This window comes from Thamnophis sirtalis, unplaced genomic scaffold, assembly GCF_051295495.1.
Source record: "Thamnophis sirtalis isolate CommonGarterSnake01/CBP01778 unplaced genomic scaffold, rThaSir2_p1.2 scaffold_2, whole genome shotgun sequence".
Lineage (NCBI taxonomy): Eukaryota > Metazoa > Chordata > Lepidosauria > Squamata > Natricidae > Thamnophis > Thamnophis sirtalis.
This window is the reverse complement of record NW_028261382.1, coordinates 33,940,227-33,966,770: the sequence shown is the minus strand read 5'-3', so window position 1 is coordinate 33,966,770 and position 26,544 is coordinate 33,940,227. Positions and strand designations below refer to the sequence as shown.

General features: G+C 48.1%; 1 protein-coding gene across 5 annotated transcripts in view; it reads right to left on the bottom strand.

The window, feature by feature from the left end:
• GAPVD1 (GTPase activating protein and VPS9 domains 1) overlaps positions 1-25,628 on the bottom strand; it is a 38,744-nt gene extending 13,116 nt beyond the window's left edge. Inside the window, exons 1-14 of one of the 5 annotated variants that reach the window (XM_087704717.1) lie at positions 25,527-25,628; positions 17,474-17,701; positions 14,872-15,715; positions 13,481-13,570; positions 12,993-13,127; positions 11,470-11,659; positions 10,916-10,996; positions 8,348-8,508; positions 7,567-7,696; positions 7,185-7,310; positions 5,340-5,513; positions 4,162-4,302; positions 2,421-2,555; positions 844-963 (exon numbers count right to left, since the gene is read on the bottom strand). In XM_087704717.1, the coding sequence (XP_087560843.1) occupies positions 844-963; positions 2,421-2,555; positions 4,162-4,302; positions 5,340-5,513; positions 7,185-7,310; positions 7,567-7,696; positions 8,348-8,508; positions 10,916-10,996; positions 11,470-11,659; positions 12,993-13,127; positions 13,481-13,570; positions 14,872-15,715; positions 17,474-17,658 (2,512 nt within the window). In that variant the 5' untranslated portion in view covers positions 17,659-17,701; positions 25,527-25,628. The remainder of the gene's footprint in view (positions 1-843; positions 964-2,420; positions 2,556-4,161; positions 4,303-5,339; positions 5,514-7,184; positions 7,311-7,566; positions 7,697-8,347; positions 8,509-10,915; positions 10,997-11,469; positions 11,660-12,992; positions 13,128-13,480; positions 13,571-14,871; positions 15,716-17,473; positions 17,702-25,526) is intronic. The other 4 variants (XM_087704718.1, XM_087704719.1, XM_087704720.1 and 1 more) reach the window with 4 other exon arrangements.
• Between the last annotated feature and the right edge of the window lie 916 nt (positions 25,629-26,544).

Here is a 26,544-nt window from a genome sequence, read left to right as displayed (position 1 = left end):
CTCGCATCTGGACAAACTGGTGCGACACCCAGAAAAATACAGCCTCCTTCACTAAATCCTCCAGGGGGGAATTGAAGGCAAAGGAGGTCCAGGCAGAAGAACAACAACATGGCTTTATCGGGGAAGGGAAAGGAGAAGGGAGAGGAGGAGGAAGAAGAAGAGGGATGAGGGGAGGAGGAGGAGGAAGAGGAGGAGGAGAAGAAGAATGAGGAGGAGAAGGAGAAGAAGAAGAGAGGGCGGAGGAGGAGGAGAAGAAGAAGAGGAGGAGGAAGAGGAGAAGAAGGAAGGAGAAGGAGAAGAGAAGGAGGAGGAGGAGGAGGGAGGAGGAGAAGAAGAGGAGGGAGAAGAGGAGGAGGAGGAGGAGAAGGAAGGAGGAAGAGAAGAAGAAGAAAAGACGGAGAAAAAGAGAAGGAGAAGAGGAAGGGAAAGGAGAAGGGAAAGGAAGAAAAAGAAGAGGGATGAGGGAAGGAGGAGGAGGAGGAGAAAGAGGAGGAGAGGGATTAGAAGAAGAAGAATGAGGAGGAGGAGGAAGAGGAGGAGGAGAAGAAGGAAGGAGGAGGAGGAGAAGAAGAGAAGGAGAAAAAGAGAAGGAGAAGGAGAGGAGGAGGGGGGGAGGAGATGAAGCACCCACAACTTCTGAAGGCAACTTCCATTCCACCAATTAATTATTCTCACTGTCAGGAAATTTCATCTAGTTTCCAGGTTGGTTCTCTCCTTGATTAGTTTCCATCCACTTATTTGAAATGGCATAGGGTTTCCCGCTCTGATGGGGGGGAGGGGGGGTTGGACTAGAAGACCTCCGAGCTCCCTTCCAGCTGCGTTGCTATTCTGCTATGCTCTTACCGTGCACCGCTTCATCCATGTCGGGGCTGGTGACCGAATCTTTCCCACCGAAGTCGGAGCTGCACTCGGACCGGAGATCCTCAATCTTGTTGGGGATATCCTCGGACGTTGCGCTAATACCTTTGAAGAGGACGACAAAGAGCTCTCGTCAGCTTGAAGTGTAAAAAATTGCAAAACGACTTGAGGGCAAAACTGGAGGCTATCCTGCTGGTTGAGTCCACAGATCTTCCGGGGACGTGACGTAAATTCCCAGAATTCCCCTGGACCAGCCCAGTCACGGCTGAGGATCGTTGAAACAATGGAGGGACACCCTCTGGGCCTATGGTCGGACTTCAACTCCCACAATTCCAAGGCACGCAGCCAAGGCGTAAAATTCTGGCCTCTAATGCATGGATGTCTTTTTTTTTTCTCCAAAAGGCAACTAACTGGGTTTTTTTTCCCCTTGAGGTTTCACTCCTCACCCAAGGAGCTTCTTCTATTCCTGAAGAACTAAGTAAGAACTGAAGAAGCTTCTTCAAAAGCCCAGTTAGCCTTTTGGAAAAGAAAACTTTGGGAAAACCATGACCCTGGTGATGGAGAATCTCTGTAGACTTTTAATGCATGGAGACTTCGATTCCCAACTCCAGCATGAAGTCTCCCAGAATTCTCTGTGCAAAGGGGAGAAGGTTAATCTAAGCTTCTAGGTAAGAGATGTGGTTCAAAATACCCAGATAAATTTCTGCTTTGCTGCTTCCTCTAAATCAGGGGTGACCAACCTTTCGGATCTCAGAGGCCACTAAATTCATAATTTTAAATCCCACGGATCACTAATATGATCTGCCTAATGACCGGCTGGGTGGGTGTGGCGAGGTGGTCATGTGACTGGGTGGGTGTGGCCAAACCAATGTCCATCATGTCGAGAAGCGCCTCGCCAGCCTCTACTCGCCCCTCCTCTGCCAACCTCGCCTGCCAGGCTCCTTAGGGCCCCAACAGGAAGCCGTTGCTGGAGCTAAGCAGCCACCAGGAGAAAGAGTTGGCAAAACAGCTCAGTTCAAATTGGATCGGACCGAGGAGGAGGAGGCTCAGCAGAAGCACCTCACTGAGGACTAGGAGCATAGGCTTTCCAAGCAGAGGGAAGATCTGTGGGAGTGAAAGGCCAGGTGCCGGCGCCTGGAGGCTCAGCGGGCTGACATGGTCAGCCAGTTCCAGGCCATGATGCAGTCCCACTGGAACGAGGCCCTCCGGCTCTTCACCACCAGCGGCTCTTCCCTCCAGCCTTCGCCCAAAGATCCCCACCAGGAGACCGAAGCAGACCCCAAGTGGGAATTTCTGCCCCCCTCTGACCCTCACAAAAAGACCCCAAAGGGGGAGACTCTCTGCAGCCACACAAGCATTTATTGCACGTATCCGTCCCAAGGGCCGTAGTTTGAGGACCCCTGATTTTAGTGCCATATAAAAAAATGCAAATAATTTTTCTGCGGACCGCCAACATTTTCTCATGGACCATCAGTAGGTGACCGCTGATCTAAAACATAAGCAATTTGACCCAGGCTAAGGAATCTTCTATTTTTCTGGGGGAGGGGGGGGTATTTCCTCACCTGACACCACACTGAGGCCCGGTGTGCTAGGCCGGGAACTGACTTCCCTCACGTCGGTATCATCGGAGGCACTTCCTACCCCCGAGCAGCTCTCCAATTCTTGCAGCCTTTCTTCCTGCTTGAGGTCTGGAGCCTCTAAAGAGGAGAGGGAAGAATCAGATTCACAACACATACAGTCCTCACCATCCTTCATTTAACGACCGACAAGTGTTACAACAGTGTTGGGGGTGTGGGGAAACAAACAGTCCTCACACTTACGACTGGGACAACATGCCCAGAGTCATGTGATCAAAATTTGGAGGGCACGGCAAACCAGCATATGGAATTTATGACAGTTGTGGGGCCCTGGAGAACTTCCAAAATAAATAAAGGAATAAAGAAGAAACGGTGTACTTCAAGACTTGGGGAAGATTTTGTGACTGGTTAGAGAAAGAATATGAATAAGATAGAAAAGAAAGGAAGAGAGAGAAAAAGAAACCCAGGTGATACACTATTAAATGAAAATGGAGGGGTGGGTGGGTGGAAGAAGGGGGAGCTATAAATGTAGTAAAGTACAAATACATAAGTATATGTTCAAAGAATGAGACATAGGTTAAAAAAAAACAGGTTGGAAAATATAACGAGGAAAGGGGAATGCAAAATGGCAAATATAAAGTCAGAAGCTGGGTTTGCTGGAAGGCCATCCCGTAAAATACACCCGACGGAAAAAGGAAAATAGGCAACCACAAAAATAGAAGAGGAAAGGAAGAGGAGAGGAGAAGAGAGGGAAGGAGAGGAAAAGAAGGAAGAGGAAAGGAGAGGAAGATTAAGAGGGATAGGAAGAGGGAGAGAGAGGGAAGGAGAGGGAAAGAAGAAAGAGGAAAGAAGAGGAAGATGGGGAGGGATAGGAAGAGGAGAGAGGGAAGAAAGAAGAAAGAGGAAAGGAGAGGAAGATTAAGAAGGATAGGGAAGAGGGAGGAAAGGAGAAGGAAAGAAGAAAGAGGAGAGGAAGATGGGGAGGGATAGGAAGAGGAGGAGAGAGGGAAGGAGAGGGAAAGAAGAAAGAGGAAAGGAGAGGAAGATGGGGAGGGATAGGGAGGAGAGGGAAAGAAGAAAGGAGGAAGGTGGGGAGGGGTAGGAAGAGGGAGAGGGAAGGAGAGGGAAAGAAGAAAGAGGAAAGGAGAGGAAGATTAAGAGGGATAGGAGGAGAGAGGGGAGGAGAGGGAAAGAAGAAAAAGGAAAGGCGAGGAAGATTGGGAGGGGTAGGAAGAGGAAGAGAGAGGGAAGGAGAAGGAAAGAAGAAAGAGGAAAGGAGAGGAAGATGGGGAGGGATAGGGAGAGAGGGTATGAAGGGGTAGAGCAGAGTAGGGGAGAGGGAAGAGAAGAAGGAAAGGGAAAAGAGGAAGGAGGGAGGAAGAAAGTAGAGAAGGAGGGAGGGAGAAAAGGAAAGGAAAGGAGGGTGGTAAAACCACATAGGTGTATGGGATGGTAAGCAAAGCAATCCCGATCATATATTTTAATATTTTATATGGAAAAACGAATGTTTTAAAAGTGTTAAAATTAAAATAATAGTTAATTAAACTATGAGAATGTAGACTTGTAAATATGTCCGTGAGACTAAAAAATGAAAAGAGAGAAGGATCCGTTTACAGGTTGCGGAAGGCCGAGAAGAGGGAGCCATCGGCTCCTTGCGCCCTTTTCCCTCCGTTTCTCCGTCCTTTTGCACGCTGGGGAAAAACGTTACCAATGGAGGATTCTTCACCTGAGTCACTCGGGAGGACCTCCACGCTCCAAGCTTCGCTGGTGGTTTCGGAGATGGTGGAACCCGTGCAGGGGTCAAAGAGCACCGAGCCGGAACCAGGCAAACACAGCAGGCTGCCCAGGACGTTTTCAGCCGCAGCCCCTGGGGGAGAGAAGTCACTGTGAACAGGTCACAAGGATGGATGGATGGATGGATGGATGGATGGATTGATTGATGATTGATTGATGGATGGCACAGAAGAATAGATAGATGACTGATAGATAAGTTGATGATAGATGGATAGATGGATGGATGGATAGATGGCACGGAAGGATAGATAGATAGATAGATAGATAGATAGATAGATAGATAGATAGATAGATAGATAGATAGATAGATAGATAGATAGATAGAAAGAAAATAGAGACAGACAGACAGATAGACAGACAACACAGAAGGATAGGATGGATGGATGGATGGATGGATGGATGGATGGATGGCTAGATAGATGACACAGAAGGATAGGATGGTTGGACGGATGGATAGACAGACAGACGGACAGTCAGATAGATAAATGAAAGATGACAGAAGGCTAGACTGATGATAGACAGACAGACAGACAACACAGAAGGATAGGATAGATGGATGATAGATGACAGGATAGATTGATGATAGATAATAGATCAGTGGTAGTCAACCTGGTCCCTACCGCCCACTAGTGGGCGTTTCAGCTTTCATGGTGGGCGGTAGGGGTTTGCTGTAACTCTGCTTTATAAATTTTATAAAGTAAAGTTACTTCCCTACTTTATAAATCACCATTACTGTGGAACCAGTGGGCGGTTAGAAAATTTTACTACTAACAGAGATACAAAAGTGGGCGGTAGGTATAAAAAGGTTGACTACCCCTGCAATAGATAGATAACAGAAGGATAGATTGATGATAGATGAGAGGGGGGGGGGAGAGAGAGAAAGGTGAGAAAGAGAGAGGGAGGGAGGAGGCAGAGACAGAGAAAGAGAGAGGGAGAGGGACGCACACACAGAGAGATGAGAAAGAGAGACAGAGACAGAGAGATGAGAGGGAGGAGGAGGAAGAAAGACTATCTACTATGGACAGGCAAGGTTCACTTTCATTCGCAGGACCATTTATGAATCAAAGGTTCCCTTTCACCTCCTTGCTCAACAGCCCCCAAATATGTTACCTGTGATCTCCTGCAAACGGTCTTCGTCAATATTCGGGTCGAAGTCACTTCCCAGCACGTCTGTGCTCCAGGTCTCGCTCACGGTTTCCGAGATGTCCCGGTCTTCGGTCAAGCCCATCATGTCGCGAATCTCAAATTTACGGAGCTTATCATCCAGGTTGTCCTGGGTGGTAGCTATTTGCCAAAAAAGAAAAAAGAAAAAGGACAGAGAGAAAGAGAGAGATTGACTGAAAAGTTTTGTTTAAAAAATAATTCTAAGTCGACCCTTGTTCTTTAGCTGTTCCCTTCGCCTGGCAACTCTGCGCATGCGCACACTGGGAACAGGCTCCAGCTGTTCTTCTGCCTCACTGATGTCTGACTCTGAAGGCAGCTGATAACTGGCATACAGCCCTGGCCCACTTTTTGCCTCCGACACAGAGCCCTCATCCGAGCCTTCCCCAGACTCCAGGACTGGCCCATCTTCCTCCCCAACCCTCCCCACTCTCTGACTCTGCTGCCAACTCCACTAGCAGCCCACAATAGTCCAGTTGTGTCCAACTCTGAGGTTCATCCCCGTTTCTTATCCAAGAGAGCCATGGGGTTGTCAGAAGACACTGCCGTGGTCATGTGGCCAGCGTGAGCAGATGCCAAGGAGCACAGAATGCTGTGGTGGTACCTATTTATCTACTTTCATTTGCATGCTTTCGAACTGTTAGATGGGCAGGAGCTGGAGCAAGGGAAGGGATCTCACCCTGTTGTGTGCTGTGCCCAGGGCTCGAACCTGGGCTGTCAGCTGACAAGCTCAACATCTTTTTTAATTTTTTTAAAAAAGATTTTTATTAACAAACATGTAAAATACACACACACAAAACTTAGACGTACACCACATTTATACAATACAGTGTGAACAGGAACTTCCTGTTCTTTATAATAGCAATTAGCAATCGATACCGCTCACCTTATATTATTTCCCCTTCTATTGTATTTCATTTGGGTTTCACCTTTCTTAACCCTCTTATTTTACTCATAACTATTATTTTTTGAGTTTTGTTGTATTCCTTCATTGATTTTTGTTTCTTTCCTCCATCCACCTATACCATTTATCCCATATCTGGTAGAATTCTGATTCTTCCTTTCCCTGTATTTCTTTAGTTAGTTTATCCATTTCAGCACAGTCCATAACCTTTCTTATTATTTCATCTTCGCTTGGGATAAATTTGTTTTCCCATTTCTGGGCAAAGGCAATCCTGGCCGCCGTAATTATATGTAGTATTATGTAACGTTCCCATGGTTCGCCCATGAGGCCAATGTTGAGAAAAGACAGGACACAACCTTTCTCGGGATGGAGCGACCCAGATTGGGGGTCTGAGAGCCCCTTTTATTGAGATAGGACAAAGGCAGGAGGAGCAATAGCATGTGGTTAAAAACAGCCTGTAAAAGTACAATTTCTAATCTACTGCTCAGTAGATTAGAAATTGTACTTTTGATATTTGATATGGTCAAATCCTGGGTGTCATTGGTAGGGCACATCTCAGGATGTTATGTTATGCACTATCAGGATGTTATGGGGTTTTAGGAGTTTGTTTTCTCCTGTGTGGTTCAGCGTGACTCTGCATGCCCTGGTATGAACTGGGCCACGGGTGACCACTATGCCTACACAAGGAATTATATTGCAACAGTATTAAATACTGGATTTCTTTTTTGGATTTCACAGACATTAGTCCTAATTTAAAAAAAACTATTCTATTTTAACCCGTTATTTCCTCTAAGCTCAACATCTTTAACCACTGAGCCATTACATGCCACCACCACCCACAACCTCTTGGGAGATATTTCTGCTAGGTAACTTTGCTGGTCGCTTCTCACCTTGCTCACGTTCCAGAAGCTGCAAGGCCTCGACTCCGTTACTTCCCGACGGGCCAGCCCCCGATTCGGAAACGGATTCTCCTTCTAAATCCAGGGAGGATACCGAATTGGAGCGATTGGAAGGGCCTGTTTGGAAGGAGGAGGAGAAGAAGGGGGGGGGGGGGAGAATGGGCCAATTAAGAGTTGCACCCCAGCCCCAAAAAGAGACACCCAATAAATGCAACAGAAGGAAGCCGAGGCAGAACAAAAAAGGAAAAAGGGCTAAACGCGCAAAATAATAATGATAATGGAGTTTTGCAACAGCGGGTTCGGAGATAGCAATGCACGAAAGCTCCGTTTAAACGCGTTTCTGATGGACAAGGAACAAAAGTGAGCCCTTCACCTTCGGATATGCCTTCCAGATTATCACTGCAGAGGGAAAACCGCAGGGTTTTATCAGGTTTACCGTGGAGTTTGGAATCGTCAACAGGAACATCGCCTTGGCTCCCATCGGCCAGCTGCATGTTTAAAACCTGGGAAGGAAGCAGAGAGAAAAGGAGGTGGGGGTGATGTGGGGTGTTTGAAACACATGAACGCCTGCATTCCTCTCCCAATTGGTCCCTGAGAAGCATTGTTGCAGGATTCAGAAGCAAGGAGCTGGGATTTCTCTTTCTGCCCTCCCTGGACGTAGCGAGGAATTTCCTTGGAAAGCAGCAGGGAACTCCTGTGCTTCCTTGGAAGTAGGTGTTGGGGCCTGCCAGCAGATTCAGACAGTGAGGAGGTTGGGGAGGGAGATGGGCCAGTTGTGGAGTCTGGGGAAGGCTCGGATGAGGGCTCTGTGTCGGAGGCAGAGAGGGGGACAGGGCCGTCTGACAGTTATCAGCTGCCTTCAGAGTCAGACTTCAGTGAGGCAGAAGAACAGCTGGAGCCTGTTCCCAGTGTACGCATACACAGAGTTGCCAGAGGAAAAGAACAGCTGAAGAACACGGGTCAATTTGGGAGAGACAAAGAGAGAGACAGAGAGGGAAGGAGGAGAGAGACAGGGAGAGAGACAGACAGACAAAGAGAGAGGGAGAGGGGGAGAGAGAGGGGGGAGAGACACACACAGAGACAGAGAGAGGGAGGGGGAAGCATTGGGAACTGAATCGCTTGAATAGACGCCTATTTCACCTTCGCTTATGTACCTCATTTTCTGACATCATTCCAGGGGTGATTTGTGGACCAGTCCCTAGAGAAATGACCAACACCTCTTCCGGCTGGACTTCCTGTATGGTCTCTTGGGAGAACCCATCGTAATCTGGATGTTGGTCCATCTGAATATGGGAACGGCTCCTGCTGCGCGTGGCTGGAACAACCACAAATTCATACGTAAATATCCCTTTTTGGAGGGGAGAGGAGGACTCAAGAACATCTTACAATTTAAGACAAGGGGGCAGCAGAGGGCAAGACTTGTGAGAGGTGAGGTGTACGAGGCAGTCGGACGGCGATCAATACAGGGAATTAGTACTGGCTAGAGCTACACCAAAGCTACACCACAGTGTAAGTCCGTTCTTTGGGAAGTGTTGTTGAGATCTCAACGTTGCACGAAACTTTGACATTTTCAGCGGCTGGAAATTCAAGCTAAAATGTTACTACCCCTCGGCAGAGAATTCCCTACTATAAGCTTGATATGATTTAAAATATGGAAAGATCCAAGGATCTGAACTGTCTCACCTTCCCTGTAATACCCAGGACAGGTTGTCTGAATTCTCTCCTACGGCCCAAAGTTCGTCTTACACCTGTATACGAATCTTTCTATAGCCTCCACTACGTTTCACGATTTAAATCATATTAATGCATCATGCATCCCCGGTGCATGCCAGCTTCGAAACATCATAAACCACCATCATTTAAAATGGCCCCATAACCCCCTGCGGGGTGGAATCTGGGCAACTGAATGGGGCGAGCAGAGTGTTTTGCTGGCCCGATGCCCTTCCTGTCACCAATGCAGAGTTTTGTTCAGTAGATATATTCTCATTGTGCCCAGAGAGAGAGAAATATCTTCGGCTACTTACCGTGATTCCCTGAAAATAAGACAGGGTCTTATTTTCTTTTGACCCCTGAAATAAGCGCTTGGCCTTATTTTTGGGGAGGTCTTATTTTTGAGGTGCAGGAAGCCTGTTTCCCCCCCCCCTTTCCGCCCCCAGGAAAATGGCAGGGACCAGCTCCGCATGCGTGGAGGAAGGCTTATTTTAGCGCATGAGCTCAAAATCCTAATTGGGCTTATTATCCAGGAAGGTCTTATTTTGGGGGGAAACAGGGCATCACAGTAGATTTCTTGGGTTGACCTCAACTGGTTGAGATATGTTATCCTGCAAAGCTTGGTTTAGAAACTTGAGGAAGGAGTCTGCCCATCTTTGGCCAAAGGGAAACCCAAGTATGTCTCGGGATGGCTTAGAATAATGTGTGAATCTGGATAATTCTGATTTTAATAAGCCTCAGTGGAGAGGGAGTATTGCAGTGTATGTGGAGCCCGATTCCAGTTGGTCTAGAAGTTAAGGCAACAGGCTAAAAAGCAGGAGACCATGAGTTCAAGTCCTTAGCTATGAAAGCTGGGTGACTTTGGGCCAATCGCCAGGAGACGGTGAGTTCTAGTCCTGCTTTAGCCCTGAAAGCTGGTTGGATGACTTTGAGCCAATGAGCACAAGATGGAGAATTCTAATCCTACCTTAGCTATGAAAACCGGCTGGGTGACTTTGGGCCAATCACCAGGAGATGGTGAGCTCTAGTCCTGCCTTAGCCATGAAAGCCAGCTAGGTGACTTTGCACTAAACACCAGGCGATGGAGAGTTCTAGTTCAGCCTTGGCCATGAAAGCCATCTGGGTGATTGTGGGCTAATCCCCAGGAGGCAGTGAGTTAATCACCAGGGGACAGGGAGTTCTACTCCTGCTTTAGCATTGAAAGCTGCCTGGGTGACTTTGGCCCAATCACCAAGAGACGGAGAATTCTAGTCCTGCTTCATCTCAGAAAACCAGCTAAGTGACTCTGAGCCAATCACCCGAAGACGGAGAGTTCTAGTCCCGCTTTTGCCATGAAAGCCAGCTGGGTGACTTTGGGCCAGTCTCTCTCAGCCCAACCAACCTCACAGGGTTGTCGTTTCGGGAGAAAATTGGCGGAGAGAGCTGTGTTGGATTATAGGTGCATCCCCGCCTTGAGTAATTTGTAAAAATGATGATGGCAGGATGCTAAATAAATGAATAAATAAATAACTAAATAAGCAAAGCTGCCCAGCAAAAAATGTTTCTTCACATGCGTTCAGAGAAGTAAGCCAGCATGGAAAGTTCCAGCTTTAAAGGTCAAGGTTCCCCTTGCATATATGTGCTAGTCATTCCCGACTCTAGGGGGCGGTGCTCATCCCCGTTTCAAAGCCGAAGAGCCAGCAATGTCCGACGACGTCTCCGTGGTCATGTGGCCGGCATGACTCAACGCCGAAGGCGCACGGAACGCTGTTCCCTTCCCACCAAAGGTGGTTCCCTATTTTTCTCCTGGCATTTTTGACGTGCTTTCGAACTGCTAGGTGGGCAGAAGCTGGGACAAGTCACAGGAGCTCACTCAGTTACGCGGCGCTAGGGATTCGAACCGCCCAACTGGCGACCTTTCTGATCGACAAGCTCAGCGTCTTAAGCCCCCGAGCCACCGCCTCCCTACCAAGATCAGCTTTGCAGAGACCCTAATCAACAGGAAGAAGCAGAGAGAAAGGACCACTACCCACCAAAAGGGGTTACGAGATTTATATGAGCGGTGAGGTTGGTAGCGGAGGTATCCCAGGCAGTGATGGTAGCCAATTGTTGTCCTGGATTGGCCGCATTGAAGAGAAACAGAAGAAAAATCGTTGAGAGGATACAAAAGACCCCAGGACAGTTGTAAATTGCAAACATTTGTCAAAGGAGCAACGAGGAATTATTCAGAAGGAAAGCACTCTAAAAACTGAAGCCCAGCAAATTGGATTTTTAAACAGAGGTAGTCCTCCACTTATGACAATCCATTTAGTGACCGTTTGACGTTACGACAATTGGACCATGTTTTTTCCCTTTTCAACATGGCAGCCTGATTCAACCACCGTGTGACTAACTTCACACAACGGCAGTGACTCGTTTAACAACGAGGGGAGGGGCAAGAAAGATTGTAAAATGGGGGGGCGGGAAATTCACTTAACGATTCGTCTTGCTTAGCAAGGTAGAATTTAGGGCTCAATTCTGGTTGTAAAAGTCAAGGACTGCCTGTGTTTTCTTTCCCCACCCCAACTGGTCAGCCTCCTGTTTTTACCGAGGGCCAGTCGATTTTTTTTGCTGGCTGGAGTTGTTGCAGGCGAGAGCTGCGGGGTGTTGTAAGGGGTCAGCTCCTGGCTCCCGCTCTTCCCCGGCTTGTTCTGGGGTAGATTTAAGAGCAGGTTTTCGAGAGCCACTCGATCCTCCTTCAGCTGATCGCCGGACATGACGTTCCGCATAAAGCTCACCTGGTTAAAAAAAAGATACGTATCAGCCATCAACAGGCACATAGAGATGAACAACGTCTTTTTTTAAATACGTTTTTATATATTTTTTTCAGTGTAAACAATCCATCTTCCATTAAACAGTGTGGGTGCAAATATTTAGTGCAATAACAATTAAAGTTTACAATCATATTCATTATCTGAGCTATTCCTAAACCTTAAATGTCTAATACTGTAATACTGTAACAATCCTCTTGATTTATTTAACTCTATTAATTTTATTTATTGATACATTTTCTATACGTTACACCAACATTTTTACTGCTAATTCTCCTATTTATTCTCTAACCATCGATAAAGTGATTCCCATATAATATAATAATCAGTTTGTTCTTTCTTTTTAATTGCCAGTGTCAATCTGTTCATTTCTGCCCATTCTAATACTTTCATAATCAGTAGGAATCTCTTCGCTTTTCCAATTTTGTGCAAATACAATCCTAGCTGCTGTTATAACATGAATAATCAAATATACATTGTTTTTACTATAAGTTTCTGATAAAATCCCCAACAGGAATATTTCAGGTTTTAAGTCAATAGGTTGTGTCATCTTTTCCAGCCACGTATGTATTTTAGTCTATTTTTTTTGTTTCTACGCAGGTCTACTACATATGATAGTACAAGTCAGGTGACATTTCCAACATTTAGCTGATTTAATGATAAATATTGTCTACACACCGCTCAAAAGAGACAACCCAAAAGCTTAAAGGGAAACCAAAACACCAAAGCAATGAAATTAACATTAGACCAACAATCAAGGAATCAACATCCCAATCCAGGAACTAACCAAGCTAACATTAAACAGCAGCCCAATCAAGGAAGACCAAAGTTAGGAATATAATCTAATGATTCGGTTGGCAATACATAAATCATGTAACAATGCTATATCTGTTTCTTTAAATCATACTGTAAAATGTGATTGGTTGCTGTTTTCCTCAATCGACCATAAGAGGGAGCCAGAATGACGGTTAGCTCTCTGTTCGTTAGATGCTGGGCTGATCTGATCGGAGTGTTTTGGAAGCTGGCTGTTAGAAAGTGCCGTGAGCTATTGTAAGTTTTGCAACTGCTAGCAAACTTTGAGTACCGGACTGTTTGTGTGTTTATGGACTATGTTATTTGGATTATCCTTAACTGAAAGATGTTGATGACTGACTGTCTTATCCGTGTATGACTTGGACTGTTTGATGGACTCTGATACCTCTATTTCCATGAAAGTAAAAGCCTATTTAAACTGCAGTGTCTCTGAATGCTGGTTTGTGTGTTCTCCAACACAATGCCTTTGGGTTCTGGGGACACTTACCAGCGTAGTAAGTTGGCTATAGGTCATATAAACCATTGTTCGACTCAGACCTTCCAGGAGGTTGATGGACGACATAGGCGGAGTTTCTACCGCCCGCCCGCCGATGACCACATCCAGGAATGAAGCCACACAGCCCTGTCAGGGGGGATATAAGCCATGTCGATCAGAGATTCTTAACAGCATCTCTCTCTGTGCCACTGTTTTACCTGCACGGCCTGGTTTTAGTGCTACACGAATTGCGTCTTAGCTGGGTTTCGTTGTGTAAAAACAAAGAACGGGGAATCAAAGACTCTTCGTTTAGCATGTTGTGCAAACCTCAATCGTTATTTTATTATTTGTTAAATTTTTAGCCACTCTACATGCGGTTCCTGCCATTTTATGGCTTAAGGAACTGCTGGCCACTTCAAACCCAATGGCTAAGTGGCTCCTCGGGAGGGTAAAACTTGAAGGCGGGCGGCGGAAATTTCAAAGATTCTCTGGATTTTTACCTTGTCAAATTTCCCCAGGTTGGCCTTGGGGAGGCGAGGATCTCCGTCTTCAGAGCCAATCATAGCCAGTTGCTGCAGGAGCCTCCCCACCTACAACAGAAAGACGGCTGAGGACTTTTTTCAATTGGCATGACGCCTAAAAGGTTTCATTAACAGCTGTATCTTAAAGCGGGAGGAAGGGATGGAGAAGATGGGAAGGGGGGGCGGAAGGGAGGAAAGAGACCGAAGAAGGAAGGAATAGGAAGGAAGGAAGGAAGGAAGGAAGGAAGGAAGGAAGGAAGGAAGGAAGGCAATTAAGAGAAGGAAGGAGACAAAGGGAAGGAAGGAAGGAAGGAAGGAAGGAAGGAAGGAAGGAAGGAAGGAAGGAAGGAAGGAAGGCAGGCAATTAAGAGAAGATAGGAGACTAAGGGAAAGAAGGAATAGGAAGGAAGGAAGGAAAGAAGGAAGGAAGGAAGGAAGGAAGGAGACAAAGGGAAGGAAGGCAATTAAGAGAAGATAGGAGACTAATGGAAAGAAGGAATAGGAAGGAAGGAAGGAAGGAAGGAAGGAAGGAAGGAGACAAAGGGAAGGAAGGCAATTAAGAGAAGATAGGAGACTAATGGAAAGAAGGAATAGGAAGGAAGGAAGGAAGGAAGGAAGGAAAGAAGGAAGGAAGGAAGGAAGGAGACAAAGGGAAGGAAGGCAATTAAGAGAAGATAGGAGACTAATGGAAAGAAGGAATAGGAAGGAAGGAAGGAAGGAAGGAAGGAAGGAAGGAAGGAAGGAAGGAAGGAAGGAAGGAAGGAAGGAAGGAAGGAGACTAAGGGAAGGAAGGAAGGAAGGAGATTAAGAGAAGGAAGGAGACTAAGGGAAGGAAGGAATAGGAAGGAAGGAAGGAGATTCAGAGAAGGAAGGAGACTAAGGGAAGGAAGGAATAGGAAGGAAGGAAGGAAGGAAGGAGACTAAGGGAAGGAAGGAAGGAAGAAAAGAGATTAAGAAAAGGAAGGAGACTAAGGGAAGGAAGGAAGGAAGAAGACTGAGGGAAGGAAGGAATAGGAAGGAAGGAAGGAAGGAAGGTAGGAGACTAAGGCAAGGAAGGAAGGAGATTAAGAGAAGGAAGGAGACTAAGGCAAGGAAGGAATAGGAAGGAAGGAAGGAAGGAAGGAAGGAAGGAAGGAAGGAAGGAAGGAAGGAAGGAAGGAAGGAAGGAGTCTAAGGGAAGGAAGGAGACTAAGGGAAGGAAGGAATAGGAAGGAAGGAAGGAAGGAAGGAAGGAATGAAGGAAAGAAGGAAGGAAGGAAGGAAGGAAGGAAGGAAGGAGATTAAGAGAAGGAAGGAGACTAAGAGAAGGAAGAGGGAGATGGGAGGTAGAAGAGTTGGGGGATGGACGGGAAGAGGGAGCGACACTGTACCTGCATCAGATTAAACCTTGCCACTTCATTGATGGGCGCATCCGAAATAATCCCGTACTGTTCCGGGTTGACCACCGCGGGGCAGATGAAGCAGGCCAAGAGGAGGTCGGTGCACATAGCCCGGACTTCGCCCACCTCCAGCCGCTCCACGCAGGAGAGCGTCTTGTACATCTGGGACATGATCCACCTCAAGCTGTGCGGGAAGCAGTAGGTGTTCTGCTTGAGGTAGCCAATGAAGGTGTTGACCAGGGCCACCAGCTTGGCCTCGTTGGACTCAACCATCTCCTGGACCTTCTGCCGGAACCTCTCTGACCCCTTCTCCCCGAAGAGCTTCTCCTGCTGGGCGGGCGAGAAGCGCTCGATGAGCTTGTTGGGGTCTGTCTCCAGGTGGTCCTCGTCCTCCACCAGGAGCTGCATGATGGGCTCGTGCAAGGTGGCCGTCAGGAAGAGCTTGGCGGAGAAGAGGCCCTCGGAGAAGAGCTTGAAGAAGATGCTGAAGGCGCAGGTGCCTTTCCGGAGCAGCCGCCGCGGGTTCTCGCTCTCCTTCAGCTCGAACTCGATCAGGTAGCGCAGGACCTGGAGGAGCAAGCTCTCGTCCTCGGCCATGATGCAGTTGCCGTAGATGGAGGTGAAGACAGTGTGGATGACATTCTGGATATTCTCCTGCGCCAGCTTCTCCCCGGCCACCAGGCAGGAGGCGATAAGGCGGGGGTTCTCGCGCAACCGGTGAAGGAACTCGCCATAGGCCGTCTCTTGGAAGCCCAGCTGCTTGTAGCCGTCCACAAACTGTGTGTCCTCCAGCACTTTGGCATGCTGGCAACACTCGGCCGGCGAGGCATCGGCACTGTAACAAGAGGAGGAGGGGGGGATTTCCTTACGGAAGTCCTAGGCACGGAGGAGGCGGACCACCAACAGACCAAAGGTCCTTGTCAGGCCTGCAGACCTCTTTTCCTTTGGGTCTTTGGCCTCCCACATTTTCTATTATCCTACTATGCATTTTCTATGGTGGGAAAGTGGGATTGTATGGAGTTAGATGATATGTAGCCATAACAACATTCTTTCTAGAAAGCCAAGGTCATCCTTTGTCTCTGCACCTCTGCACCTGACTGAAATGGGATGGGTGGAAGCTGCCAAGGTGTCAGTGGGAGATTGGATCATGGGATGGACCTTTGAGTGCGGGGGCAAGACCTTTCAACTGGGTGGGGAAAACTGGGAAGCTTTCAGATTCGGGTTTTCCCAGTTGTGCCAACATGGCTCTCTCAATAAATTGGAACTTTGAACAATCCTTTGCCTTGGACCCTGATTTACTTTGGGGTGCTATTTGGAACCAACAGTCCTCACCTTACGGCCGGCCCCTTAGAAATACACTCAAAGTTACAAGGGTCCTCCCCAGAAGAACGTACGACCTGGTTATGGAGAGCTGACGGCTGCCCTGCCCGTATCCCCGTGGTCAAAGGAGCTTTTGGGTGCTTGGTGGGCAACCGGCTAGCCCTCATGCCTCTTTGCAACATCCTTTTCTTTTTTGAGTGACGTTTTATCAACATGCCCCAATATCATCAATTATCACTGCATGAGGCAGTGTGGCATCTGAGCCTCAATCTTTTTGGTACAAAACCAATATCAATACAGATAAACATTAACACTAGATAAAGTCTAGTGTTATTATATGTATTGATATCAGCACGAATTCCTTCCTTTTTCAATTAATCAATGTTTACGACATCCTTCCAATAGCCATAACACTGTTCTTGGGCCTTCCTAATACCATCCTTTTTTTCAAAGTCTAATCTGGACCTCTGGCATTCACCTTAAATATGTTATACAAAATCACGAGTAACAATATTCTCCCTAATTCTATTTGCAGCATCTTGAAGTCACGTGACCTGTCTTTTAGGTGCTCCCCCCCCCCCCCAAAAAGAGCCAACTGGACTTTCTGTTTATTTTTCCTTTTGAAGACATTTTGCTCCTCATCCGAGAAGCTTCTTCGGCTCTGACTTGATGGTGGGGAAACTGAAGAAGCTCCTTGGATGAGAAGAGAAATGTCTTCAAAAGGAAAAAAACCTGGAAATGGCCGGGACTGGCTGCGCATGCGTTTAAATATTTTAGGGGAGGGCTTATTTTCAGGGGATGGGCTTATTTTAGCGCATGCGCTCAAAAGCCTGATTGGGCTTATTATGCAAGGAGGTCTTATTTTCGGGAAAACAGGGTAGGTTCGAACCCACAGCCACTTCTCGGCCGCCGCAACCGCTCTATTCCGAGCCGAGGTGGCGCAATGGTTACTGCAGGCCACTTCAGCTAACTGTTATCTGCAGTTCAGCGGTTCAAATCTCACCGGCTCAAGGTTGATTCAGCCTTCCATCCTTCCGAGGTGGGTGAAATGAGGACCCAGACTGTGGGGGTGATATGCTGACTCTGTAAACCGCTTAGAGAGGGCTGAAAGCCCTATGAAGCGGAATATAAGTCTAACTGCTATTGCTATTGCTATTCGAAGCATCATCAAGAAAGATGCTGAAATAATAGACCTTTTTTGCATTTTTGGGGGGGGGGAACACCCCGTTCTTTCGAAAAAGGGGGAAAGGTTGTGGCTCAGAGGAGTCGTTACCTGGTGATGATTAGCCGGTCCAAATTGATCCTCTGTTGCTTGGAGATCCAAGCGGTGTGATAGAGTTTCTCGGCCGTCTTCAGCACCTCGGCATTCAGCCTCTGGATCAGCTGCTTTTCGGAGTTCACGTAGAGCCGCTCCTGCTTCAGGTGGTGGGCCAAGGTGTGGATGTCCAGCTTGACCATCTTCAAAAGAGGAGGCAGCAACGGAAGAATCCAGCAAAGATAGCTGCCAGGCGGGGTGGGTGGGGGTGGGGGGTAGAAAACGGGAAGAGATGAGCTTGGAGAGGAAAACCACGATGCCTTTTCTATCCAGTCCCCTTCTTGTGTAACAGATAAGAACCCCATCCAGATGGTTTGTTTAACCAGCAACAGGAGATAGAACATAAGGATAATTGGAAGGGATCTTGGAAGTTTTCAAGTCCAGCCCCCTGCTCAAGCAGGCTTTGTACTATGCCTGCCTGCAATTCGGCAGTTCGAATCTCAGCAGGCTCAAGGTTGACTCGCCCTTCCATCCTTCCGAGGTGGTGGGTAAAATGGGGATCAAGATTGGGGGGGGGGGGAAGAGGCTGACTCTGTAAACCGCTTAGAGAGGGCTGTAAAGCACTACGAAGCAGTATATATATAAGTCTAAGGGGTATTGCCCTTCCTTCCTTCCTTCAATGGTGTGCAGTGGTTAGAATGCAGTATTGAAGGCTAATTCTGCCCGCTGCCAGGAGTTGACCAGCTCAAGGTTGACTCAGCCTTCCATCCTTCTGAGGTGGGTAAAATGAGGACCCAGATTGTTGGGGGCAAGAGGCTGACTCTGTAAACCGCTTAGAGAAGGCTATAAAGCACTGTGAAGTGGTATATGTCTAAGGGCTATTGCTATCCTTCCTTCCTTTCCTCCCTGCATTCCTTCTTTCCTTCCTCCCTCCCTCAGCCTTCCATCCTTCCGAGGTGGGTAAAATGGGGACCTAGATGGTTGAGGGAAAGAGGCAGACTCTATAAACCGCTTAGGATGGGCTGTAAAAGCACTGTGAAGTGGGATAGAAGTCTAAGTGCTATTTCTCTTCCTTCCTTCCTTTCCTCCCTCCATTCCTTCTTTCCTCCCTCCTTCCTCCCTCCTTCAGTCTTCCATCCTTCCGAGTTGGGTAAAATGGAGACCCAGGTGGTTGGGGGGCAAGAGTCTGACTCTGTAAACCGCTTAGAGAGGGCTGGAAAGCACTGTGAAGTGGAATATAAGTAGTGGAAGGAAGGAAGATGGAAGAATAAAAAAGGAAAAAAGGAAGATGCCTAGGGTGGAACTAGAACTCTCTGTCTCCTTGGTGATTGGGCCACAGTCAACCAGCCAGCTTTCATGGCTACAGAGGACTAGAACTCAGGTTCTCCCGCTTTCTAGCCCAGTGCCTTAATCACTAAACCAAACTGTAAATTACAGTTACTCTTAGAGGGTAACTATTCTTTCAGCTTTTGAAATTCTGAATTTATTGCTGGAATGGATGTCTAACATTATTGCTTCTTTGTGTTTTCCTGTTGACCGTGAGACCTTTTCCTCCATTAAAAGAGGATATATGAGAGGCAGCCCATCCATCTGTCATCCATTTACATTTTTTTTTTTCCCTGGGGAACAGCAATTTTCTCGGTTGGAACGCTTCCTTTTTCAAGACCTGGAATGAACAGACTTGCTGAAAGCAAACTCTTGTTTTATTTCTGACCTCCAGGCCCTGATAAGCTTTACGGAACAAAAGCTTGGTACGAACTTTGATTTTAAAAAAAAGTTCTATCTAGCAATAGCAGAAGCGTGCCGAGAATGTGGGGATTTTCACAAAGAAGCACTTTGATCTAAAGGAAGCCATTCAGCATTTCAGGGGAATGTAATCTCAGAACAGGCCCTTGTAAAACCATCTTGTGGAATGACCCGGAAAAAAGGAAGAGAGGGGAGGGAGGGGGGGAGAGATGAGAGAGAGAGAGAGAGAAATAAGAGAGGGGGAGAGAGAGAGGGAGAGATGAGAGACAGAGAGAGAAAGGAGGAGAGATGAGAGAGAAAGAGGGGGGGAGGGAGAGAGAGACAGAAAGATGAAAGAGAGAGAGAGGGAGGAGACAAAGAGAGAGAGAGAGAAAGGGAGAGAGACACACACACAGAGATGAGAGAGAGATAAGAGAGACAGAGAGAGACAGAGAGGTGAGAGGGAGAAGGAGGGAGAGAGAGGAGACACAGAGAGACAGAGAAAGAGAGAGGAGGAGAGATGAGAGAGAAAGAGGGGGGAGGGAGAGAGAGACAGAAAGGTGAAAGAGAGAGAGAGGGAGGAGACAGAGAGAGAGGGAGGGAGGAGACAAAGAGAGAGGGAGGGAGGAGACAGAAAGAGAGAGAGAGATGAGACAGAGAGAAAAAGAGAGAGAGACAGAGAGAGGAGAGAGAGACAGAGAGAGAGACAGAGAGAGAAAGAGAGGAGGGAGAGACAGAAAGGTGAGAGAGGGGGGAAAGGAGGAGACAGAGGAGAGAGAGGAGAGAAAGAAAGGGGGAGACGGAAAGGTGAGAGAGAGAGAGAGAGAGAGAGAGGGAGAGGGACACACACACAGATGAGAGAGAGATAAGAGAGAGAGAGAGAGATGAGAGGGAGAAGGAGGGAGAGGGAGGAGACACAGAGAGAGAGGGGGGGAGAGGGGGAGATGAGATAGAAAGAGGGAGAAATGAGAGAGAGAGAGAGAGAGAGAGAGAGAGAGAGAGAGAGAGAGAGAGAGAGAGAGAGAGAGAGAGAGAGAGAGAGAGAGAGAGAAATGGCATCTTGTTCATTCATCCAACTGTGTACATTTCAAGAGAAAGGAGGAAACGACAGAGTGAAAAATATTTTCTTATGTATGGAGACATTGATATCGCTCCCTTCAAGGCTATCCTTCAAAAGGGGCCTCCAGTGTGAAAGCTATTTATCGCTGGTTTAGAAGCTGAATATTCAGCAACATTAAAAAAAAAATACAGAGAGGGATTGTGGAAGGGACAATCTTCCCTTGAAATACAGCTGGAGAAGGAAACATTCGGCAAGAAAACCCGGAAAAAAATTAAAACTTTTTCAACTGACCTAGGAGCCCACTATGTTTCCACAAGATAAGAAATTCCGCACAAAGGGGGAAACCGCCGAAAAGGCCCCGTTTCTCGCCAAACCCCTTTTGTAGCCTTTCTTGCCGCAGTCGTTAAGTGAATCACTACCACGGTTTAAGTTAGTAACACAACTTAAGTTGTGAAGCTTCCCCATTGACTTTGCTGGTCAGATGGTCGCAAAAGGGGACATTAGAACTGTCGTAAGTATATGCCAGTTGCCAAGCCTCTGGATTTTGGTCATGTGAACACAGGGAAGCTGAGAAGGCGGTAAGCTGCTGTAACTTTGGCCACTAAACAAAGGACCACACATACCAGCCTGTGACTTTTTATTTTTTTAAAAAAATCTCCCTTGCTCTTTCCCCAGTGAAAATCCAGAGAGCTGGATTCAAATCTCACCCCCAAAAAATAAATAAATTAAGAATCAAAGCAAATTGCACAAGGATTTGAAGCAGGTTCTAGAAATCAGTTCTGGATGATGAGTAAGAATGAGGCTTGAGCTCGGGGAAAACAGGAACGGAACAGGGATGGGGGGTGGGGGGTGGAAGACGCAAAGAAATAATGACTGTGCCTCAAATCTCACTTTCATTCTATACACACAAACACTCCCTTTCAAAATGGTAGTCAGAAATTATAAATTAACAATGTCAACTGCATATAAAGAGAATTTGCATAAGATGTTTTATAGATGGCACTGGCCACCAGCAAGACTGGCGTAGATGTTTCAAGATAAATCAGCTAAATGTTGGAAATGCCACCAGACACCGGGCTCCTACTATCACATGTGGTGGACCTGCGCAGAAGCAAAACAAAAATGGACTAAAATACATATGTGGCTGGAAAAAGTGATACATCATCATATTGACTTAAAACCCGAAATATTTCTCCTGGGGATTTTACCAGAAACATAGTATAGTAAAGAAAATGTCCAAATTGGATCTGACCGAGAAGGAGGCTCAGCAGAAGCACCTCACTGAGGACTAGGAGCATGGGCTTTCCAAGCAGAGGGAAGACCCGCGGGAGTGCAAGGCCAGGTGCCGGCGCCTGGAGGCTCAGTGGGCTGACATGGTCAGCCAGTTCCAGGCCATGATGCAGTCCCACTGGAACGAGGCCCTCCAGCTCTTCGCCACCAGCGGCTCTTCCCTCCAGCCTTCGCCCAAAGCCCCCCACCAGGAGGCTGAAGCAGACCCCAAGCCTGAATTTCTGCCCTCCTCTGACCCACACAAAAAGACCCCGAAGGGGGAGACTCTCTGCAGCAACACAAGCGTCCATTGCACGTATCCGTCCCAGGGGTCGTAGTTTGAGGACCCCTGATTTAGTGCAATATAAAAAATGCACATAACTTTTCTGTGGACCACCAAAATTTTCTCACGGACCACCAGTAGGTGACCACTGATCTATTCTATTTGATTCAAACGGATGGTTCTAAGTCAAGGATACTAGTCTTTGCCTCAGAGTAGAGGAAATTCAATCTTTCTTATGGGTACATTCTGCAGTTTTTCACCTTTGTGAATATTTCCACTAGAATTCTTTCAATGGGCCATTTATGGTATGATCCTGAAAGAACCTGTTGGGAACAGATTGTCGTGGTGGGGAAAAAATATATATATATCAATGAGTTTTCTAAGAGTTGACAGGAACCTGATGGCCACCAAATTAATTAATCCATCATGATAGGAATAGACACAACATGTCCCTTAAGAAAAATGACCAGTTCTACTTCCACTTTTCCTCAGCAAATTAAAACAAAAACAAAAACCCCACAAATTTTTATAGCTAAACCACCGGGACGACTGTGGTAAATGGTTCGGAATTTTATAATGAAACTACCTTGAGTTTGCAGTGGTAAGTTTTACTTCCTCTTCAGACCAGATTTTCAAGTTTGTAACTGCATTAACTTATAAAGGTAAAGGTTCCCCTCGCACATCTGTGCTAGTCATTCCCGACTCTAGGGGGCGATGCTCATCATTTCAAAGCCGAAGAGCCAGCACTGTCCGAAGACGTTCTCCGTGGTCATGTGGCCAGCATGACTCAACGCCGAAGGCGCACGGAACGCTGTTCCCTTCCCATCAAAGGTGGTCCCTATTTTTCTACTTGCATTTTTACCTGCTTTCGAACGGCTAGGTTGGCGGAAGCTGGGGCAAGTCATGGGAGCTCACTCCGTTACGCGGCGTTAGGGGTTCGAACCGCCGAACTGCCGACCTTCTGATCGACAAGCTCAGCCACTGAGATATTTGATCCTAAAGACCGAAGGGGGTTGGCTGGAAACATTCTGGATTGCGAAGGAGGCTAAAGCATGAAACCGAAACGGAGGAAGAGGTTTATCAAAGGAAGAAAGAAACCAAGATTAGTGCACAGAGAAGGCAGACATGGCTAAATTGGGGAAGGAACAGGCAGGTGACGGCGGGCATCCAAGCAAAATAAATGGGGGGGGGGGAGGATGTGTCTGTCAAAGGATTTTGGGGTGGGTGGTGACAATAATACCCCAGAGCTTGGAGAGAAACAGAAAGTAGGATGGTCGTGCAAAAATAGAAAGGGTGGGAGGGCTCGGCAACCTGCAAATTGAAAAGAGGGAGGATGTAAGGGACTAGGCTAAAAACTGGGAGACGGTGAGTTCTTGACCCTCCTGAAAGCCAGCTGGGTGACTTTGGGCCAATCACCAGGAGACAGGGAGTTCTAGTCCCGCCTTAGCCATGAAAGCCAGTTGGGTGACTTTGGGCCAATCACCAGGAGACGGGGAGTTCTAGTCTCGCCTTAGCCATGAAAGCCAGTTGGGTGACTTTGGGCCAATCACCAGGAGACGGGGAGTTCTAGTCTCGCCTTAGCCATGAAAGCCAGTTGGGTGACTTTGGGCCAATCACCAGGAGACAGGGAGTTCTAGTCCCGCCTTAGCCATGAAAGCCAGTTGGGTGACTTTGGGCCAATCACCAGGAGACGGGGAGTTCTAGTCTCGCCTTAGCCATGAAAGCCAGTTGGGTGACTTTGGGCCAATCACCAGGAGACAGGGAGTTCTAGTACCTCTTTAGGAAAAAAAAAAGCCAGTAGGATGACTTTGTGCCAGTCCTTTCACTCTCAATTCAACCAATCTCACCGGGTTATTGTTATAGGGAGTCAAACAGGAGGAGGGAGTGTTGTAATATAGTTGCAGAGCCATGCTGAACCACACAGGAGAAAACAAACTCCTAGAACGCCATAATATTGTGATAGTGCATAACATAACATTCTGAGATGTGCCCTACCATTGACGTCCAGGATTTGACCATATATAGACTGAGCAGTAGGTTAGAAATTGTACTTTTACAGGCTGTTTTTAAGCACATGCTATTGCTCCTCCTGCCTTTGTCCTATCTCAATAAAAGGGGCTACCAGACCCCCAATCTGGGTCGCTCCATCTCGAGAAAGTTCGTGTCCTGTCTTTTCTCAACATTGGCCTCATGGACGACCCACGGGAACATCACATTTGGTAGCAGAGGATGGTTACTTCACAAGGGAGGAGTATTAGATCTTTTTGCCCTTTTGAGAACTTTATAACAAAGGTGGGATACAAGTAAATAAATAAATATCCATTCAGAGTTGCCCTCCAGCCACGAGACAAGCAGCAAATCAACTGAATCCTAATCCAATAAAGGCAAATAGAAAAAGGGCAGAAAACCAAGAAGTGTGTGTGGTGGGGGTGATAGATGAGAAGAAGAGATGGAGGAGCAATTAATGAGAGGGATGGACTAGGGGTGGGGAGGGAAAGGAAGGAAGCAAATAAGGGGGAAACAGACAGAAGTGGGGGGTTTTGAAAGGAAGAGAAACTTGACTTTGAGTTGAAAAGGGGGAGGGGGGACCCTAAAAGAAGCAGTAATGAGGGGAGGGATAAGCAAGAAGAGGCTGGAAAGGGGAGGGGGCAAAGGAGGAGGAAGTGTCAAAGGGTAATTGAGGAGGGGGAGGGAAGAAAAGGGGTGCAAAAAGGGGGAGTTGGCAGCATTAAGAGGAAGAATGCAAAAGTGGGGTGGGGCAGCAGGAAGGACAAATTGGGGTTGAAATGGGGGGGGGGCATATAAGCCTGTCCTAAGGGAAGAGGGCTGGGTGTCAATTAAATGTGTGTGTGTGGGGGAGAGGGACCTAAGATCGATAGGGGAGGGGGGCTGAATTGACAGGGGATTTGGGGGGAGAAGAGAGACCCCGATAAGTCAATAGGATGGGGACAGGGAACTGGGGGGGGGGGACTGAACTGACAGGGGATAGAGGGTGAGGGACCCCAAAAGCCAATTAGAGGAGGGGGGCATGGAATGTGTGTGTGTGTGTGTGTGTGTGTGTGTGTGTGTGTGAGAATTGACAGGGGATAGGGGGTGGGAGAAGAGGCACCCCAAAAGTCAATAGGGAAAGGGTGAGCATGGAATGGGGGAGGGCTGAACTGACAGGACGTTTTGGGGGGAGAATAGACCCCAAAAGTCAACAGAGGAGGAGGGCATGGAATGGGTGTGTGTGTGAAATGACAGATTTGGGGGCAGAGGGACCCCCAAAGTCAATAGAGAAGGGGGGCATGGAATGGGTGTGTGTGAATTGACAGGGGATAGGGGGTGGGAGAAGAGGAACCCCAATAGGTCAATAGGGAAAAGGGGGCATGGAGGGGGGGCTGAACTGACAGGACGTTTTTTTTGGGGGGGGGGAGAATAGAGGAGGGGGGAATGGAATGGGGGAAGCAGAATTGACAGGACGTTTTTTTGGGGGGGAGAATAGACCCCCAATGTCAATAGGGCATGGAATGGGGGGGCTGAATTGATAGGGGGCCTGGAGTGGAGCCTCAATGCAAAGACGGGGGGGGGCTAGAGAGGGGACGGGGGGGCTTCAAGGGCGACGCAAAGGGCAGGAGGGGGGGCGTGGGGCTCTGCCGCCCCCCCTTCCCACTAGGCCCCGCCACGAGGCCCGGGAGAGGAGCATGGGCCTCCCGGGCGTCCTCCCCACACCCCCGCCTCCCTGAGGGACCCACCTGAGGGGCAGAACCGCCGCCGCCCGCCTGCCCGCCCGCCTCTCGCCGCCGACGCTGCTCCGGACCCGCCGCGGACGCCCCTCAGCTCCGCAGCCGCTCGCCGACGCCCGCACTGCGCGTGCGCGCCCGCCCGCGGCACGCCGGGAAACCGAGTCCAGGCGGGGCACAGCCTCTCGGCGGCCGCCCTGCTGAGGCACCGGGAACTACAGCTCCCGTCGTGCCCCGCGGGTGGAGAAGCGGGTTACAGGTGAGAGGCGGCTGCTTTACCTGGCCAGGTGTGAAAGGATAGGCGGGGGGAGGGGGAGAGACGGGACTGAGGGGGGGGTGGCTTTTTGGAAAGATGCCCCACGATTGGGAAGGCCAGCCACAGGTTGGTCTAGTTTTGCTGAGCTGGGTTGCAAATCAGTGTTTTGTGTGTGTGTCCCCTCCCTCCCCACACCACAAAAAATATATCAGGTTTGAAAAGCAAGGTTGAACTTGATTAACCTGGTTAATATTGGGTGGCAACCTAAATCGATCCCTTGTAAAGTTAGATTAGGATGTTGGAATGACATCCAGGAATAAGGAATAAGGCGCTTCTTTGCCAAGAAAACTATAGGATGGATGGATAGCTGTGACCAGGGGGGCATTTGCCCAGGTTCGCCTGGTGCACCAGTTGCGCCCCTACCTGAACCGGGAGGCTCTTACAACAGTCACTCGTGCCCTTGTGATCTCTAGGCTGGAGTACTGCAACGTGCTCTACATGGGGCTGCCCTTGAAGAGTATTCAGCGACTTCAGCTAGTCCAGAATGCGGCCGCGCGAGCGATTGTGGGTGCACCTCGTTTCACCCACATAACACCTATCCTCCGCGAGCTGCACTGGCTACCTGTCGATCTCCGGGTACGCTTCAAGGTGCTACTTGTCACCCATAAAGCCCTTCATGGTAGTGGATCTGGGTACTTGAGAGACCGCCTACTGCCAATTACCTCCACGCGACCTATTAGATCTCATCGATTAGGCCTCCTCCGAGTTCCATCT